The sequence below is a fragment of the Mesoplodon bidens genome, assembly GCF_964165515.1.
Source record: "Mesoplodon bidens genome assembly, chromosome: 5".
NCBI lineage: Eukaryota > Metazoa > Chordata > Mammalia > Artiodactyla > Ziphiidae > Mesoplodon > Mesoplodon bidens.
This window is the reverse complement of record NC_138161.1, coordinates 645,396-664,221: the sequence shown is the minus strand read 5'-3', so window position 1 is coordinate 664,221 and position 18,826 is coordinate 645,396. Positions and strand designations below refer to the sequence as shown.

Here is an 18,826-nt window from a genome sequence, read left to right as displayed (position 1 = left end):
TTCACCAGCTGGTTAGGTTCGGTTAACTAGTTTCTCCTGAGTGCAGACCCTGTTAAGAAGAACAGAATACTCTGGTGTATTTCAAATGCTTCCTTTCGAACTTGTCAGAAGCACGAGGGGACTTTTCTCTGATGTTTACTGTGGGGACCCCTGTGACTGAGCCCGTCTGGAGCTTTGACTCTCAGGCTTGTCCACAGTGGGCCCCAGCAACTTGTCAACCACAGTTCATGTTTCCTCCCCTGGCATGTTGTGATTCTCTGTACGATCCTCCTCGACTTATGATGGGGCTACGTCCCGACACCCATCATAAGTTGAAAATATCAAAGTCCAAAATGCAGGGACTTCCCTGGTGGCGCAGTGGTTAAGAATCCGCCTGCCAATGCAGGGGACACAGGTTTGAGCCCTGGTCCGGGAAGATCCCACATGCCGCGGAGCAGCTAAGCCTGTGAGCCACAACGACTGAGCCTGTGCCCACGAGCCACAATTACTGAGCCCACATGCCACAACTACTGAAGCCCACACGCCTAGAGCCTGTGCTCCGCAACAGGAGAAGCCACAACAACAAGAAGCCCGGGCACTGCAATGAAGAGTAGCCCCCGCTCGCTGCAACTAGAGAAAGCCCGCATGCAGCAACAAAGACCCAACACAGTCAAAAAACAAAAAACAAACAAACAAAAAAACTTCAAAATGCACATAACACACGTAAGTTCCTGAACATCACAGCTGAGCCTCGCGTGCCTTAAATGTGCTCAGAGCACTCACATGAGCCTACAGTTGGGCAAAATCATAACCAAAGCCCATTTGATAATAAAGTGTTGACTATTTCATGTAATTGACTCAGTACCGTACTGAAAGTGTCGTTCACCCTAGCGATCTCATGGCTGACAGGGCTGTGGCTTGTGTGGCTCGTGTGTTGCACTGTGTATCGCTAGCTGGGAAAAGATCAAAATTCAAAATTCGATGCATAGTCTTTACTGAATTCCTATTGCACCGTTGTAAAGTTGAACCATCATAAGTAGGGGACCGTCTGTATTAGTCTCTCAATTTCTCCTATCTGGGGGCAGCAGTTTGCTCTGTGACCTCATTTCTCTTACGGATCTAAGAAGAGTTCTTGATGTTTCAGTTTGTTCAGCTTTTTACTTGTTAGGACAGAATGGCAACTTCCCCCTAAGAGCAGGAGTGATGCAGGGAGGGCCACTACACCACTTCTACTCCATATTGTACTGGGAAACCTAACCAGTGCAAAAGGGAGAGAAGAAGTGAAAGGCACACAGAACGAAGACAAAGAAATAAACCATCCCTTTCTCAGCATGATTGTCTTTGTAGAAAATCCCAAGGAATCTCCAAAAACTTTCCTAGACTAGTAGGCAAGTTTAACAAGATCACAAAGTCAGCATACAAAAACCAGTCATATTTTTATATAAATACTAGCATTGTACAATACTGTTTACAATAGCTCCAAAATGATGAAATCTGACGAAACGTATAAGATCTGTATGCTGAAAACTATGTGATGCTGATAGATACACATTGTTCATGGGCTGGAAGACAACCTTGTAAGGATGTCTCTTCTCCCCAGATTAATCTGTAGATTTGATACAATTCCAGTTAAAATCTAAGCAGGAGTTTTTGTAGATAAGTTCATTGTAAAATTTATGTGGAATGTAAACAAACTAGAATAGCTGATACAATTTTTAAAAGAACAAGGGCTTCCCTGGTGGCGCAGTGGTTGAGAGTCCGCCTGCCGATGCAGAGAACGCGGGTTCATGCCCCAGTCCGGGAGGATCCCACATGCCGCGGAGCGGCTGGGCCCGTGAACCATGGCCGCTGAGCCTGCGCGTCCGGAGCCTGTGCTCCACAACGGGAGAGGCCACAACAGTGAGAGGCCCGCGTACCGCAAAAAAAAAAAAAGAACAAAATTGGAAGAATTATAGTACCTGACTTTAAAACTTAGTATAAAGCTCTGGTAGTCAAGACTGTGAAACTGGTGAAACAATAGACACGTAAGTCGCTGGAACAGAATAGACAGTATATTCCTACAAATACAGTCAACTGATTCTTAACAGAGGGGCAAAGTTAATTTAATGAAGAAAAGATAGTCTTTTCACCTAATTATATTGGAACAGTTGGCCATCCATGTACAAAAAAAAGAACTTCAACTTTAAGGCTCATACGTCATACTAAACAATGAACTCAAAATTGATTACAGATCTAATTGCTTAGAACATAAAACTATAAAACTCTCGGAAGAAATCACAGGAGAAAGTGTTCATGGGTTAGTCAAAGGGTTTTTAGGTGTGACTCTAAAAGCATAATCTATTAAAGAAAAAGTTGATAAATTGGACTTCATCAAAAGTAAAAATGTCTGTTCTGTAAAAGACAGTGTTAAGAGAATGAAAAGACATGCTAAGGGCTTCCCTGGTGGCGCAGTGGTTGAGAGTTCACCTGCCGGTGCAGGGGACGCGGGTTCATGCCCCAGTCTGGGAAGATCCCACATGCCATGGAGCGGCTGGGCCCATGAGCCATGGCCGCTGAGCCTGCGCATCTGGAGCCTGTGCTCCGCAATGGGAGAGGCCACAATAGTGAGAGGCCCGTGTACTGCAAAAAATAAAAATAAAAATAATAATAAAGACATGCTAAGGTTAGGAGAAGATATTTGCAAATCACATATCCAGTGTGTATTCTGAATATACAAAGAATTCTCAAAATTCAACACTCCAGAGGGGCACCTAGGGGCGCTGGGCCGCTCTTGACTTCGGTGCCACGTGACCTCTGTGGCTCTCCTGCTTTGATGTTCCACGTTTGTTTTTCCCTTGTTAAATGAACATCAACATTTTATTCAAAATTAGCCCAGGAAATTGACATAGTTAAATATAATCGAGGAACAGTTACTTTTTTTTTAAACATCTTTATTGGACTATAATTGCTTTAGAATGGTGTGTTGGATGCTGCTGTGTAACAAAGTGAATCAGCTATATGTGTACGTATATCCCCACATCCCCTCCCTCTTGCGTCTCCCTCCCACCCTCCCTATCCCAGCCCTCTAGGTGGTCACAAAGCACTGAGCTGATCTCCCTGTGCCATGCAGCTGCTTCCCATTATCTATTTTACATGTGGTAGTGTATATATGTCCATGCCACTCTCTCACTTCATCCCAGCTTACCCTTCCCCCTCCCCGTGTCCTCAAGTCCATACTCTACGTGTGTTTATTCCTGTCCTGCTCCTAGGTTCATCAGAACCTTTTTTTTTTTTTTAGATTCCATATATATGTGTTAGCATACGGTATTTGTTTTTCTCTTTCTGACTGATTTCATTCTGTATGACAGACTCTAGGCACATCCACCTCACTACAAATAACTCAGTTTCGTTTCTTTTTCTGGCTGAGTAATATTCCATTGTATACATGTGCCACATCTTCTTTCTCCAGTCATCTGTCGATGGACACTTAGGTTGCTTCCATGTCCTGGCTATTGTAAATAGTGCTGCAATGAACACTGTGGTACATGAGTCTTTGAATTACGGTTTTCTCAGGGTATATACCCAGTAGTGGGATTGTTGGGCCATATAGTAGTTCTAGTTTTTGTTTTTTAAGGAACCTCCATATTGTTCTCCATAGTGGCTGTATCAATTTACATTCGCACCAACAGTTCAAGAGGGTTCCCTTTTCTCTACACCCTTTCCAGCATTTATTGTTTGTAGATTTTTTGATGATGGCCATTCTGACTGGTGTGAGGTGATACCTCATTGTAGTTTTTTTTTTTTTTTTTTTGGTACGCAGGCCTCTCACTGTTGTGGCCTCTCCCATTGCGGAGCACAGGCTCCGGACGCGGAGGCTCAGTGGCCATGGCTCACGGGCCCAGCCGCTCTGCGGCATGTGGGATCTTCCCGGACCGGGGCACGAACCCGTGTCCCCTGCATCGGCAGGCGGACTCTCAACCACTGCGCCACCAGGGAAGCCCCTCATTGTAGTTTTGATTTGCACTTCTCTAATGATTAGTGATGTTGAGCATCTTTTCATGTGTTTGTTGGCAATCTGTATATCTTTGGAGAAATGTCTATTTAGGTCTTCTGCCCATTTTTTGGTTTGGGTTGTTTGTTTTTATATTGAGCTGCATGAGCTGCTTGTATATTTTGGAGATTAATCCTTTGTCAGTTGCTTCATTTGCAAATATTTTCTCCCATTCTGAGGGTTGTCTTTTCATCGTGTTTATGGTTTCCTTTGCTGTGCAAAAGCTTTTAAGTTTCATTAGGTCCCATTTGTTTATTTTTGTTTTTATTTCCATTTCTCTAGGAGGTGGGTCAGAAAGGATCTTGCTCTGATTTATGTCACAGAGTGTTCTGCTTTATGTTTTCCTCTAACAGTTTTATACTGTCTAGCCTTGCATTTAGGTCTTTAATCCATTTTGAGTTTATTTTTGGGTATGGTGTTAGGAAGTGTTCTAATTTCATCCTTTTACATGTAGCTGTCCAGTTTACCCAGCACAACTTTTGAAGAGGCTGTCTTTTCTCTATTGTATACTCTTGCCTTCTGTATCAAAGATAAGGTGACCATATGTGTGTGGGTTTATCTCTGGGCTTTCTATATCCTGTTCCATTGATCTATATTTGTTTTTATGCCAGTACCATACTGTCTTGATTACTGTAGCTTTGTAGTTTAGTCTGAGTCCGGGAGCCTGATTCCTCCAGCTCTGTTTTTCTTTCTGAAGATTGTTTTGGCTATTTGGGGTCTTTTGTGTTTCCATACAAATTGTGCAATTTTCTGTTCTAGTTCTGTGAAAACTGCCATTGGTAGTTTGATAGGGATTGCATTGAATCTGTAGATTGCTTTGGGTGGTATAGTCATTTTCACAATGTTGATTCTTCCAATCCAAGAACATGGTATATCTCTCCATCTGTTTGTGTCATCTTTAATTTCTTGCATCAGTGTCTTATAGTTTTCTGCATACAGGTCTTTTGTCTCCTTAGGTAGGTTTATTCCTAGGTATTTTATTTTTTATGTTGCAATAGTAAATGGGAGTGTTTCTTTAATTTCTCTTTCAGATTTTTTCATCATTAGTGTATAGGAATGCAGGAGATTTCTGTGCATTAATTTTGTACCCTGCTACTCTACCAAATTCATTAATTAGCTCTAGTAGTTTTCTGGTAGCATCTTTAGGATTCTCTATGTATCATGTCTTGTCATCTGCAAACAGTGACAGTTCTTCTTTTCCGATTTGGATTCCTTTTATTTCTTTTTCTTCTCTGATTGCTGTGGTTAAAACTTCCAAAACTATGTTGAATAATAGTGGTGAGAGTGGGCAACCTTGTCTTGTTCCTGATCTTAGAGGAAATGGTTTCAGTTTTTCACCATTGAGAATGATGTTGGCTATGGGTTTGTCATATATGGCCTTTATTATGTTAAGGTAGTTTCCCTGTATGCCTACTTTCTGGAGAGTTTTTATCATAAATGGGTGTTGAATTTTGTCAAAAGCTTTTTCTGCATCTATTGAGATGATCGTATGGTTTTTATCCTTCAATTTGCTAATGTGGTTTATCACATTGATTGATTTGCATATATTGAGGAATCCTTGCATTCCTGGGATAAACCCCACTTGATCATGGTGTATGATCCTTTTAATGTGCTGTTGGATTCTGTTTGCTAGTATTTTGTTGAGGATTTTTGCATCTGTGTTCATCAGAGATATTGGCTGTAGTTTTCTTTTTTTGTGACATCTTTTTTGGTTTTGGTATCAGGGTGGTGGTGGCCTCGTAGAATGAGTTTGGGAGTGTTCCTCCCTCTGCTATATTTTGGAAGAGTTTGAGAAGGATGGGTGTTAGCTCTTCTCTAAATGATTGATAGAATTCGCCTGTGAAGCCATCTGGTCCTGGGCTTTTGTTTGTTGGAAGATTTTAAATCACAGTTTCAATTTCAGTGCTTGTGTTTCGTCTGTTTATATTTTCTATTTCTTCCTGGTTCAGTCTTGGAAGGTTATGCTTTTCTAAGAATTTGTCCATTTCTTCCAGGTTGTCCATTTTATTGGCATAGAGTTTCTTGTAGTAATCTCTCATGATCCTTTGTATTTCTGCAGTGTCAGTTGTTACTTCTCCTTTTTCATTTCTAATTCTGTTGATTTGAGTCTTCTCCCTTTTTTTCTTGGTGAGTCTGGCTAATGGTTTATCAATTCTGTTTATCTTTTCAAAGAACCAGCTTTTAGTTTTATTGGTCTTTGCTATCATTTCCTTCATTTCTTTTTCATTTATTTTTGATCTGATCTTTATGATTTCTTTCCTTCTGCTAACTTTGGGGTTTTTTTCTTCTTCTTTATCTAATTGCCTTAGGTGTAAGGTTAGGTTGTTTGAGATTTTTCTTGTTTCTTGAGGTAGGATTGTAATGCTATAAACTTCCCTCTTAGAACTGCTTTTGCTGCATCCCATAGGTTTTGGGTCATTGTGTTTTCATTGTCATTTGTCTCTAGGTATTTTTTGATTTCCTCTTTGATCTTTTCAGTGATCTCTTGGTTATTTAGTAGTGTATTGTTTAGCCTCCATGTGTTCGTATTTTTTACAGATTTTTTTCCTGTAATTGATATCTAGTCTCACAGCATTGTGGTTGGAAAAGATACCTGACACGATTTCAATTTTATTAAATTTACCAAGGCTTGATATGTGACCCAGGATATGATCTATCCTGGAGAATGTTCTATGAGCACTTGAGAAGAAAGTATTTTGTTTTTTTTTTTAGATGAAATATCATACAAATATCAATTAAGTCCATCTTGTTTAATGTGTCGTTTAAAGCTTGTGTTTCCTTATTTATTTTCATTTTGGATGGTCTGTCTATCGGTGAAAGTGGGGTTTTAAAGTCCCCTACTATTATTGTGTTACTGTTGACTTCCCCTTTTATGGCTGTTAGCATTTGCCTTATGTACTGAGGTGCTCCTGTGTTGGGTGCATATATATTTACAATTGTTATATCTTCTTCTTGGATTGATCCCTTGATCATTATGTAATGTCCTTCTTTGTCTCTTTTAATAGTCTTTATTTTAAAGTCTGTTTTGTCTGATATGAGAATTGCTACTCCAGCTTTCTTTTGATTTCCATTTGCATGGAATATCTTTTTCCATCACCTCACTTTCAGTCTGTATGTGTCTCTAGGTCTGAAGTGGGTCTCTTATAGACAGCATATGTACGGGTCTTATTTTTGTATCCATTCAGCCAGTCTATGTCTTTTGATTGGAGCATTTAATCCATTCACGTGTAAGGTAATTATCGATATGTATGTTCCTATTACCATTTTCTTAATTGTTTTGGGTTTGTTTTTGTAGGTTTTTTTCCTTCTCTTATGTCTCCTGTCTGGAGAAGTTCTTTTAGCATTTGTTGTAAAGCTGGTTTGGTCGTGCTGAATTCGCTTAACTTTTGCTTATCTGTAAAGGTTTTAATTTCTCCATCGAATCTGAATGAGATCCTTGCTGGGTAGAGTAATCTTGGTTGTAGGCTTTTCCCTTTCATCACTTTAAGTATGTCCTGCCACTCCCTTCTGGCTTGCAGGGTTTCTGCTGAAAAATCATGTTAACCTTATGGGGATTCCCTTGTATGTTCTTTGTTGCTGTTCCCTTGCTGCTTTTAATATTTTTTTCTTCGTATTTAATTTTTGATAGTTTGATTAGTATGTGTCTCGGCATGTTTCTCTTTGGGTTTATCCTGTATGGTATTCTCTGTGCTTCCTGGACTTGATTGACTATTTCCTTTCCCATGTTAGGGAAGTTTTTGACTATAATCTCTTCAAATATTTTCTCAGACTCTTTTTCTCTTTTTCTTCTGGAACCCCTATAATTCGAATGTTGGTGCGTTTAATGTTGTGCCAGAGGTCTCTGAGACTGTCCTCAATTCTTTTCATTCTTTTTTTCTTTATTCTGCTCCCTGGAGGTTATTTTCACCCTTTTATCTTCCAGGTCACTTATCCGTTCTTCTGCCTCATTTTTCTGTTATTAATTCCTTCTAGGGTATTTTTAATTTCAGTAATTGTGCTGTTCATCACTGTTTGTTTGCTCTTTAGTTCTTCTAGATCCTTGTTAAATGTTTCTTGTATTTTCTCCATTCTGTTTCTGAGATTTTGGATCATCTTTACTATCATTACTCTGAATTCTTTTTCCGGTAGGTTGTGTATTTCGTATTCATTTATTTGGTCTTGCAGGTTTTTACCTTGCTCCTTTGTCTGTAACATGTTTTTTTGTCATTATATATATATTTTTTTGATGGGTGGTGCTGTATTCCTGTGTTACTGGTTGTTTGGCCTGAGATGTCCAGCAGTGGAGTTGGCAGGTGGTTGGATAGAGCTGGGTCTTGGTGCTGAGATGAAGACCTCCGGGAGGCCTCACTCCAACTGATATTCCCTGGGGTCTGAGGTTCTCTGTTAGTCCAGCAGTTTGGACTCGGAGCTCCCACCATGGGAGCTTGGGCCTGACCTCCAGCCTGGGAACCAAGATACTGCAAGCTTCATGGCACAGTTAAAAAAAAATAAAGGAAGAAATAAAGAAAAAAAGGAGCAGTACAATATCAAAGAATGAAGAACAAAATAAAGTTAGAAAGATAAAAAATATATTAGGAAAAATAAAACTATAATTGAAACAACTGCAACAAGGTAAAATAAAACCACAGCAGAAAAAAGAAAAAAAAAAGCGGGGGGAGCAACAAGCCAGGAGGAGAGATCACTAACGAAGTATAAAGAATAAAATAAAATTAGAAAAATAAAAGGTTTATTAGGAAAAACAAAAATCTAAAAGAATCAATGACAGTGAATCAACAAGGTAAAACAGAACCCCAATCTAAAAGAGGAAAAAAGAAAAAGAAAAAAAATAGCCTTGGCTATGAGGGCGGAGTTCAGGTGAAAGCGGAACAGGCAGGGGCAGGGTTTAGGGTGGGGCGGGACCTAGGTGGGTGGGGGGGTGACGTTTGAGCGTGGGGCGGGGCCTCTGCTTAGGGCGGAAGGGGAGAGGCAGCACGTGGAAAGGAGGGCCTCTGGAGTGTGGAGCTCGGAGTCTGGAGGTAGGGCCCTGAGTGGGGGTGTGTGGGCGGGGTTTAGGCCCAGCGCATTGGAGCAGGTCTCAGAGGGGGTCTCCGAGTGTAGGGGTGGGGCTTGGGCTCTGCATGGCAGGAGGGGGCCTGGGTGGGCAGAGGATCAGGCCCAGGAGCCCAACAGGCTCCTGGGGGCCCAAGTAGGCAGAGGAAACCTGGCCACGCTCCCTTTGGACCCTCTGCCCTCCCAGTGGTCCCCCAATTTCCCCCTTCAGGTGTGGGATCCCTTCCCCTCCCACAGCCGCCCCTCAGGGGCACCAGTCCCCTCCTGCCTCCACTTCTCCTCCCTCCTCACTGCCCCCACACCCCAAGTCCTACCCAGTTGTTGGGGGTTCCTCCTGTCCCCTTAGGTGTCTGTGGTCCCCCACTGGTGCCTGGTAGGTGCCCTAGTTGTGCGGAGACGCAAATTCCGCCTCCTCCTAGTACGCCATCTTGACTCCGCCCCCGATGTTACACGTTTTTAAGAAGTGACTTCAGCCAACTTAAAGGGTGGTGAGAATCCTGAGGATACCCCAGACCAGGTTGATACCGTTGGAGAGTTAAGACCCTGAAACACTTGAGGGCTTTAGGAACATGGGGACAGATGACTGCTGAGAGAGTGGGGTGGGCGAGAGGCTGATTTCCCTGACCGTTAGCCATGCCCAGTTCCGAGCTCCATGCGGCTGATGGGGCTTAAACCCAGGCTGTGACTGGACTTGGTGACCACTGCTGTGTGGGCGCAAGAGAAGCCCTCCCCTGGGCCGGGCAGCTCAGCCAGTTCTGTGCCTCTGGAGGTGACAGACGTGAAGACCCCAGAGTCTGAGCAGCGAGGGGGCTGCACAGACATGGTGCCTCCTGTGTGTCTCTCCCTCCCTGCAGTTTGAGTTCATGATCGAGTCCATCCTCTATGCCCGGGACGCGTGGCTGAAGGAGGACGGGGTCATCTGGCCGACCACGGCCGCGCTGCACCTGGTGCCCTGCAGCGCCGACAGGGACTACCGCAGCAAGGTGCTCTTCTGGGACAACGCCTACGAGTTCGACCTCAGTGCCCTCAAGTGAGTGTCACCGGGCGCTCCCGGGCTGCGGAAGCATGGGGGGCGGGCTGCAGGTCTGAGAGCTGCCACCGCGCTGAGCTCAGTTTGCTCACGTGACTAAGAAGTTTGCACGTTGCCTTACAGGTCTTTAAACCAACAACAGATGGGATGGGAAACTGAAGTGTCCCATTTATAAGACCCCAAATATAATGGGAAAAATAAGGTCATGTTTATAAATGCGTGGGCCGTTAAAACAAATGAATGTTCCCACTAAGAGCCCTAACTTTTTAACAAGAGTCAGAAAATGTGTTAGTGAAGGCATCGCTGGCATTTGGCAAAGAAAGCAGTGCTCCACAAAAGTTCATTTCCTGGTGTGTAACATACGTCAGGCTTGTGGTAGAGCTTCAGGTTTTAACATAAAACAGTCTCCTCTCAAGGCCTTCATGGTTGTCACATCGCCTCCTCTGAGAAGGATAGTCACACGTGTCGGCTGCGTCCCCTCTGAGGTGCGGTGGGACGTGGGCAGGAGAGACCCAGCAGCAGCCCTGGAATTAGGGAAGGGCCCCTTTGTCAGAGGCAGAAAGAAGCTTCTGTTCAATGAGCCTGGACACCTGCTAGGTGTCCAGCTGGGGAGTTGGCAGCAAGATAGGGGCCTCTGGGCCTTTTTGTTTTTTGTTAAAAAACTCAAGAAAAAGTATCAACATAAAGGTATGGAATCTTCCCTAGTCAATGTACTCTCAACCCAAATCCCAAAGGGGATGGAGAGGAAGGGTCTCCAACAGAGTCGTTCCGTGGTTCATGTAGGACTAATGTGTGGGAAGGGCTGGGAAAGTTTGAAAAGAGCAGGGGGTGTGGGGTGTGTAGTTTCTCGTGCTGCCTGAATTAACGCCCAGTAATGAAAGCGACAAGGAAAGACGGAGGAAGCTCTGAACAGGGTCTGTGGTGTCCGGAAGAGGCGCACAGTGAACTGGAGGGTGGGGGGATAACGTGCTGAGGCCGCACGTTATCCAGGACACTGGTTGGCCCCTTGGAGGAGATGTCTGTTCTCCTCTCACACCATTCGTTAACATTTAATTTCCCGTGGATTCCGTGTTCTGTGGGTGTGTGCTGAGACCCCGCAAGTAGGACACTGAGGGGCCCCGGAGGGCTGGCCGCCTCCGCCCTGCCTCTCGCCCGGTGAGTTAGAATTCCTGCTAACGCAGAGGAGGCGTGATACCCTGAGATGTGGGTAAATGATATTGAGCAAAATTACTTTGACTTTTCCCCAGATCTTTAGCAATTAAGGAGTTTTTTTCGAAGCCCAAGTATAACCACATTTTGAAACCAGAAGACTGTCTCTCTGAGCCATGCACCATATTACAGCTGGACATGAGAACCGTGCAGGTCGCCGACCTCGAGGTGAGAAGAGGCGACCCTTCCTTCCTATTCAAATAAACAAGTTAAACTTGTTGCTATTGATTTTCCCACAGTCTTTTTTTTTTCCTCTTGTGATTTTGTTTTTTTAGGTTATTTTCTTTATAGTTAACCTCTTTAACGTCTTCAGTTACTTTTAGATTTATGTGTAATATTCTCAGCATCTTCAGATTCAAATAAATTATATGTTTCATCATGGAATTTGAATTAAATTTTTTTCTAAGTTTTTTTAGCTCCCATTGATGATAAAATTCTTTTACTTACCCTCTGTGGCCACGAGGTGGCGTGTGTGGGTTCCGGACGACCCCATTATAAGGGTTGCTCTGAGGTGGAGGAACCCCGTTCTGGAACTTAGATGGGCAAAACCACGTGCAAACTGAACTTTTGAGGCTTTAGTTAGTTTGGGAATTGTAGAGACTCAGTCTGGAGCTTTATATTTGTACAAAATATTGAGAAGAGGAAGTATTCCACTTGAATTTGGGGACAGAAAATTAGGCAAATGAGACCCAAATTGCTCAAAACCTTTTCTGATTATCTGCAGCCTTTGAGTTCAGGATGCAGGTTTTAACATTTACTTTCCCTAGGAGGAAATATGGTTTTTGATGTGTTCAGCTAAACTAGCAAGTTACAGATTTGTGGCATAACTACCGAAACCGACGGTGTGGCTGCCTGGGGCCGTGCTGTGGGATCTGGGACGGAGCCCCACGGAGGCGGGAGCTGCCCCCCGGTCCCCAGCACCCTTTTCTGACTCATTTGCTTGAACACAGATGATGAAAGGTGAGCTGCACTTTGACATCAAGAAGGCAGGCACCCTACACGGATTCACAGCCTGGTTCAGTGTCCAGTTCCAGAACCTGGAGGAGGACGAGCCACAGCTGGTGCTGAGCACGGGCCCGCTGCACCCGTGAGTGTGCCCCTCCTTCTGCTGGGGCGGCACAGAAAGCCTGGCAGAGCCACGAGTTTCAAGATCTAGTAATATGGGGAGTGGGCCCAAATCTCCCCAGACGCGGTTGAGCCCTGCCTGGCCCAGGGCATGTGGGCGGGAGGGCTGGCGGTGAGTCCAGGTGGACCCCCCGGCATCGGGCTTCCTCGGGGCTGGGTCCCCGACACCCTGGATGGTCAGGCTCCACCTTCTCTGTGTGTTTCCAAACGCTACTGCACCTCTTCACCATCTGACTCAGAAACAGCCCACAGGGTTCCAGGGGCTTTTACTCCGACTTCTGGGGAAGGCAGATGTTTCCCGAGATGCATCTTCTGAGCAGTAAGGTTTCGGGGCTGCGCGCTTGCTCCTGCGCGTGGGGAAGCGCGCCTTGTCCGTCGTGCTGCCGGGCACAGTGGCCCCTGGGGGGGCGCCACCTTCATTCGGGGGCTTCGCGGCCCCTTTCAGCGGCAGCCCCAGTGCTCCTCTGCACCGTGTGGTCGGCAGAAGTGAGCAAGGCCCAGGGAGGGGCGCAGACGCCCGAGTCAGACGCCCCACGGTCTTGGGGCCCAGGGGTCCTCAGCGTCCTTTGTGGAAGTCGAGCAGGAGAGTGAGCTGCCTGGCCAGAGCCTCCTTCCAGGGCCCAGAGGAGAGGGGCCTCAGGGGCCTCTGCGAACCGTGTGTGCCCGGCGTTTCCCACCTGAGCGTCTGCATGGGGTCATCCACACACAGGTGGCATGGGGACGGGATGGGGGGCAGGGCGTGGGCCAGGGAGGGAGACACCCCCCCACGGAGGCTGAGGGGGCGGCCCAGCGTCAGGGAGGATGTGACACGAGGGGGAGACGCAGCAGAACCTCACTGCGGGGTGTGACCTGGGTCCTTTCAGGCGCTTGTGCGTGAGAGTCACAGGACTTACAGAATCCGGGGCGTCACTGCTCCCCCAAATGCTGCACTTGTTTGCTCACACTCAACTGAACCTTCACAGGAATTGTGACTTTTTTTGGACACGATTTCAGCAGCATGTATCTCGCTTTAACTGCAGAAACTAGAACCGTGGGCGTCAGCAGTTCAGAGAAGGTGGCTTTGGGTGGGCACTGCTGTGCCAGCTCGTGGAGGCTGGGTTGACCCCACGAGGGGCTGGGGACAGGCGGCCCCTGGGGACCTGTGTCTGGCCACGTGCCCCTGCGGCCCGGCCTCCTTGGCACCAGGGAGTCTGTGCAGCGTCCGGGAGGCCCCCCGGGTTGTGGGTCCACGCGGGTCCCATGAAGCCATCTGATCACAGGGTGGGGGCATGGCAGTCCCGACAGGCTCCCCGAGGGGTGACACCATGCCCCTGTCTTGCAGCACCACCCACTGGAAGCAGGTGCTGTTCATGATGGACGAGCCCGTGTCCGTCCTCGCGGGAGACGTGGTCACAGGCTCGGTGGTGTTGCAGAGAAACCCCGTGTGGAGACGGCACATGTCTGTCACTCTGAGCTGGTCCGTCACTTCTAGGCAAGACCCCGGGTCGCAGAAAGTAAGATATTTAGCTGTGGAGTCACGGGCTTTGGTGCCAGTCCAGGCAGCTGGTGGGTCTGTGGCGGTCGCGGTGGCAGATGCCTATTCCCACCCGGCGGACCCTGTGGCCAGAGCTCGGGCCGAGGGCCGGGCCATGGTGCAGCCTCGCTCACCCCGCATGCCTTGCCATGGGCAATGTGGACGTGCGGTGGAGTGGGGTTCTGGCCGTGGCAGCAGTTTGAGGGCTGAAGTGAGCATGTGGCCAGGCGGGGCCTTAGGGCTCACGGCTCACAGAGCCCAAGGAAAATCCTCCTCTTCAGACTCATGGTTAATGCAGGAGAGGGAAGAAAATAATCAAATGGTTCCCCTTTATTTTGTAGTACTTGTTTTGTGCTTTGCTTTATGCTGATTTTACATTAGAAAAGTTTAAATTGTTGTTGAAAGTCTGCACCTGAATACCAGACTCTTGTCCACTATTAAATTATTATTAGGAAATACTGTGTGTTAATCAAACTGAAATGATTTATCATCTGATTGGTTTGTTTTCTTTGTCTTTCTCAGGTTGGAGAGAAAGTCTTTCCCATCTGGAGATGACAGGTGCAGCTCTGTGCAGGATGCAGCGTCGTGGAGGGACAGACGCAACTCAGTGGAGTCGGCCCTGGATGGGAACGCGTGTCCTGTGGGAGCCGCGGACTTGTACCAGGATGGGGTGGTAACACCCTCACCCGAGGGAGCGGGGCTGCAGGCCCTCCCCAGACGCGCCCGTGCTCCTTGGGGTCCACGCTCGCCATTGTCACTGCCCTGCCTGTCCTTAGAACTGGGCTGTTTCCAGGTGTCCACCTGTGGGTAGTTGATGGCCCAGTGTCCCTCAGCCAGGTCTAGTTCTAAGCTCGTAGGACACTCTCGTCAACCCTGTGCTCCTGTGAAGGTGGCTGTTCGTGCGTCGTGTGTGCGTGTCCTTCCCGCCCTCGGCTCACCCACTCAGCTCGCGGGATGTGGGGTCACACAGAGCCTCGTGGGAGCCTGAGGTGCGATGCATGCGATGGGGCTCTGCATGGGGTAGTCCACTTGTAGAGACGTCTTCCAGATAAATTATGTGTCGGCACATAGTATACGCTCAATAAATATTTTTTAATAAATGAATGTTGGTGTATATCCTGTTTCTATGCACATACATTATTTTGCAAAAGCATGGATCATACTGTGTGCATTGCTCTGTAATCTTTCTCATCTAATATTATGAAGAAACTTCCATGCCAGTGGGTACATGTCTGCATTTTTTGGTGTGTGTGGTTTTGATTTTTAGTTAACTTTTTATTGAAATAGAAATCATATACACCAAACTGCATAAGTCATGAGTATACAGATGGATGAAGTTTCACAAAGTGGGCACACGTGTAACCAGTGCTCAGGCCCAGACCCTTCAACACGCTGGAGGCCCCAAGTGCCCCTGCACTCAGAACCACCCCCAAGGCTGATACCTGGCTTCTATGACCAGAGAAGACTTTAGCCTGGTTTCAAACATTGTGTGAGTGGGCTTGTACACTGTGAATTTTCTGTAGACTGAATGTTCGTGACCTCTCAAAATTCATGTGTTGAAAACGAGTCCCTAATGTGGTGTTAGGAGACGGGGCCTCTGGGAGGTGATGAGGTCATGAGGGTGGAGCCCCAAGGATGGGATTAGTGTCCTTAGCTAAGAGGCCCCAGAGAGCTCCCTGGTCCCCTTCCTCCGTGTGAGGACACAGCAGGAAGACTGAACCAGGAAGGGGGCCTCAGCAGACACTGAATCTGCTGGTGTTTGACCTTGGACTTCTCAGCCTCCAGAACTCTGAGATAGATGTTTCTGTTGTTTATAAGACACCCAGCCTATGATAGTCTGTTACAGCAGCTCAAACAAAGCCCTCAGCATATGAATTTTGGAGGGACACAGACCATAGCATTCTGCCCCCGGGTCCCCCAAATTCATGTCCTCACCTGCAAATACATTCATTTCCATCCCAACAGCCCTAAAGTCTTGACTCAATCCAGCACCAGCTCCGAAGTCCAAAGTCTCATCTAAATCTCATCGAAACCAGATGTATGTGAGACTCGAGGTAGGATTCATCCAGAGGTGACCCATGGAACCACATGAGTTTGTGCTTCTGAAACATAGTGACAGGTCAGGCACAGGACAGACAATCCCACTCTGAAAGGGGAACTTGGAAGGAATAAAAGGGTGGTGGGTCCCAGGCATGTCCAAAACCTAGCAAGGCAAGTTCCATCAGTATTTGGGTCTGGACAATAATCCTCTTTGGTTTGATACTCTTCCCTCCAAGCCCACTGGGCGGCAGTGACCCTTCCACTTGGGCCACCCAAGCAGCTCTCTGTGAGGGCCCCACTCCTGAGGCCCTGGGCTGGGTCATCCTGGTGCCCTGAAACTGAAGAGGCAACCCCCCGCCCCTGCCCTATGAGGAGGAAGCAGCCTCACCTCCTGGGCCTGTGGGGGCAGTGGCAGCCGCTGGGGGTCAGTCTTCCCTTTCCTCGAAGGATAATCGTGTTCGCAGTTGAACAGCTCTGTGCTGTCGAATCCAATGCTCGGTGCCTTTTTTTGCTCCTCCTGCTTTAATATTTGTTCTTTGTCTTTGATTCCAGCAGTTTTATTACATTGTCACGGAGCTTCTTGAATCTGTGGGTTGATATTGTTCATCAGCCTTAGAAAATTCTGGGTCATTCTCGCTGTACATGTTGTTTCTGCCCTACTTTCTCTCTTCTGTGTATTAGGTTCCTTTACACATTTGTTGGAAACTACTCACCGTGCCCCACGTGACTCACAGTCATCCTGGCGACTTTCTACCGACCTGCTGTCCAGCTCACTCACCCATCCTGTCTTTCACCGTGTTGGATCTTGAGCTCCTGGGCCCTTCCCTGGTGTCGGCCATGGGGGGAGTGTGGGTCATCCTCCAGCATCCGGGAGAGCCAAGCAGATGGTCAAGACGGGCCGTCACCCTAGGGGGACATCCAGACCTGAGCGAGCAGGGCAGGACTCCTCTTGGGGCCGTGAGTAGGAGGCACCCTTGGATATTCTCTCATATTTTTTCAGAGAATAAAAAATGAGAGAACATTCTCCACTTGTTTTATTGAACCAATATAAATGTACCAAAAGTATACAATGACATTGTGGAAAAAATAATTATAGGTGAATACCAGCAAGTTAAAATCAGTGATATGTAAAAATAAAATATCATCAACAGGTATATTTGAATTCCAGGACTAAAAGACTGAATAAACATTTAAATATAAACTACTCAAATGCAGTGGGGAAGTAAATTGCCCACATGAGTAGGAAAGGGGTAAAAATCATATAATTTTTAAAAATGTAAAAATGATAAAATTCAAAACACATTCATAATGAAAAATTATTAGCAAAGTAGGAATAGAAGAGAGATTTCTTAATCTGATAAAATTCAGAGGAATCCTGCAGCAGACGTAGTTTTCACAGGGTTAATTAAACTTTAACTATATTTTTCTATTACCTTTTGAGTAGAGCCCAGAGGCAGAATAAAAAAAAAAAAACTTTTCAATACTGTGTCTTTTCTTTCAAAACACTTTTATGGCAATGTATCCTTCTATTGAGAGGAAGGCTGGGTGGTGACCATGCCATCACTATTAATTCCCTTTTATTAGAGAGCATTCTCATCTTGGCAGGGGAGGAGTTGAGGCAGGAAATTCTACTGGCATTTTTCAGCATCTCCAAAGGACGCATGGCTGGGTCGCAAGAGGACAGAAATCCAGTGATGCTCTCTAGCGACATGTTACTTTCAGATTTTAAGGACAAGTAAGTGGTAAGGCAGCCGTTGGTCCAACAAAAGAAGACAAAGCAGCTTACGAGCAGAATGGTGTTGGTGGCTTTGGTTTCAGGAGATGGCCTGGGAGAAAGATGGTTGCCATAAAGATTCTGAATTGTCTTGTGGTGATTGTAGAGGAGCATCACCATGCAGCCACTGGTCCAGACCGTGAGGTTGATGTAGAGGAAAACCCGGATGAGCATGGCACTCTGAAATACTGCTGACTCCCTGTAATCCCCTCGCTTTGTTTTACAGTAGCCAGAGAATAGCCAGGTTGAGCAGCTGAGGCGTTGGTGACGGCCTCATTGTTTGTGATGATCCAGATGTAGATGAGCATGTTGATGACCCAGAAAAAGATGAATGAAGGCAAAACCCATGTGGAGGTTTGGAGTTTGAGCCATGCCCACTTAGAGTTTCCGGGGCTAATTTTGATGGCCTGAAAAAGTGTTCAAGATAGAAATTGTGCAGAGAGAAATGCCTTGAGTCACCCTAGAAATGTACAACAATGATTTACAGCCAATATCACCCATTATAGGCCAAATTCCAAAAGATGACATTGCGTCTTGAATGCCCCTGAACATAATGGTCATGATATTAGCTAGGGTTAGGTGCATGAGAATCATATCTGTGGGCTTCTTCTGGTGTGGATGAATTTTTTAAATGCACGTGTATAATATTAATACGAACAGGTTTCCCAGATTCCCAATGCCAACTTGAGAGATGAAGAAAATTTCCAAAAATGGTATCAGTTGAATATCTAATTCTTAGAAATTTTGTACAACAGTCTAAAGAGGACCACACCTCTGTTATATGAATAAAAATTGGCAGTAGTTGAGCCCCAATGGGAAGAAAAATGTCAGTGTAATAATTCTGTCTCATAGGAAGAGATTTCTCAGCTACTCAGAATTCCAAACATGAGTCGTGTTTCAGGAGTCTGAAAGCAAGGAATTGATAAGATCTCTACGGTAAAGAATCCAGGGCTCAGAGGAGGTGAGCTTCCTGTTTTATCCCTATTCATTTAGGCTTTCTCTTGGGAAATTCTAGGCCTTTCCCAAAGGTCAAATTTGCAATTGGCAGTTGACAATTTTTCTCCTAAACATTAGAGT

General features: G+C 46.0%; 1 protein-coding gene and 1 pseudogene across 4 annotated transcripts in view; one reads left to right on the top strand and one right to left on the bottom strand.

The window, feature by feature from the left end:
- PRMT2 (protein arginine methyltransferase 2) overlaps positions 1 to 15,039 on the top strand; it is a 40,214-nt gene extending 25,175 nt beyond the window's left edge. The window contains exons 7-11 of one of the 3 annotated variants that reach the window (XM_081234875.1): positions 9,913 to 10,088; positions 11,336 to 11,465; positions 12,248 to 12,384; positions 13,744 to 13,915; positions 14,458 to 14,628. In XM_081234875.1, coding sequence (XP_081091001.1) covers positions 9,913 to 10,088; positions 11,336 to 11,465; positions 12,248 to 12,384; positions 13,744 to 13,915; positions 14,458 to 14,490 — 648 coding nt within the window. In that variant the 3' untranslated portion in view covers positions 14,491 to 14,628. Of the gene's footprint in view, positions 1 to 9,912; positions 10,089 to 11,335; positions 11,466 to 12,247; positions 12,385 to 13,743; positions 13,916 to 14,457 lie in introns of those variants that run through there. The other 2 variants (XM_081234874.1, XM_081234876.1) reach the window with 2 other exon arrangements.
- A 1,837-nt stretch (positions 15,040 to 16,876) lies between these two features.
- On the bottom strand, positions 16,877 to 18,250 carry LOC308617532 (vomeronasal type-1 receptor 1-like; annotated as a pseudogene). The gene is made up of 3 exons: positions 17,974 to 18,250; positions 17,692 to 17,839; positions 16,877 to 16,881 (listed from the first exon to the last, which is right to left on the bottom strand). The product of its transcript is annotated as a vomeronasal type-1 receptor 1-like (transcript).
- Between the last annotated feature and the right edge of the window lie 576 nt (positions 18,251 to 18,826).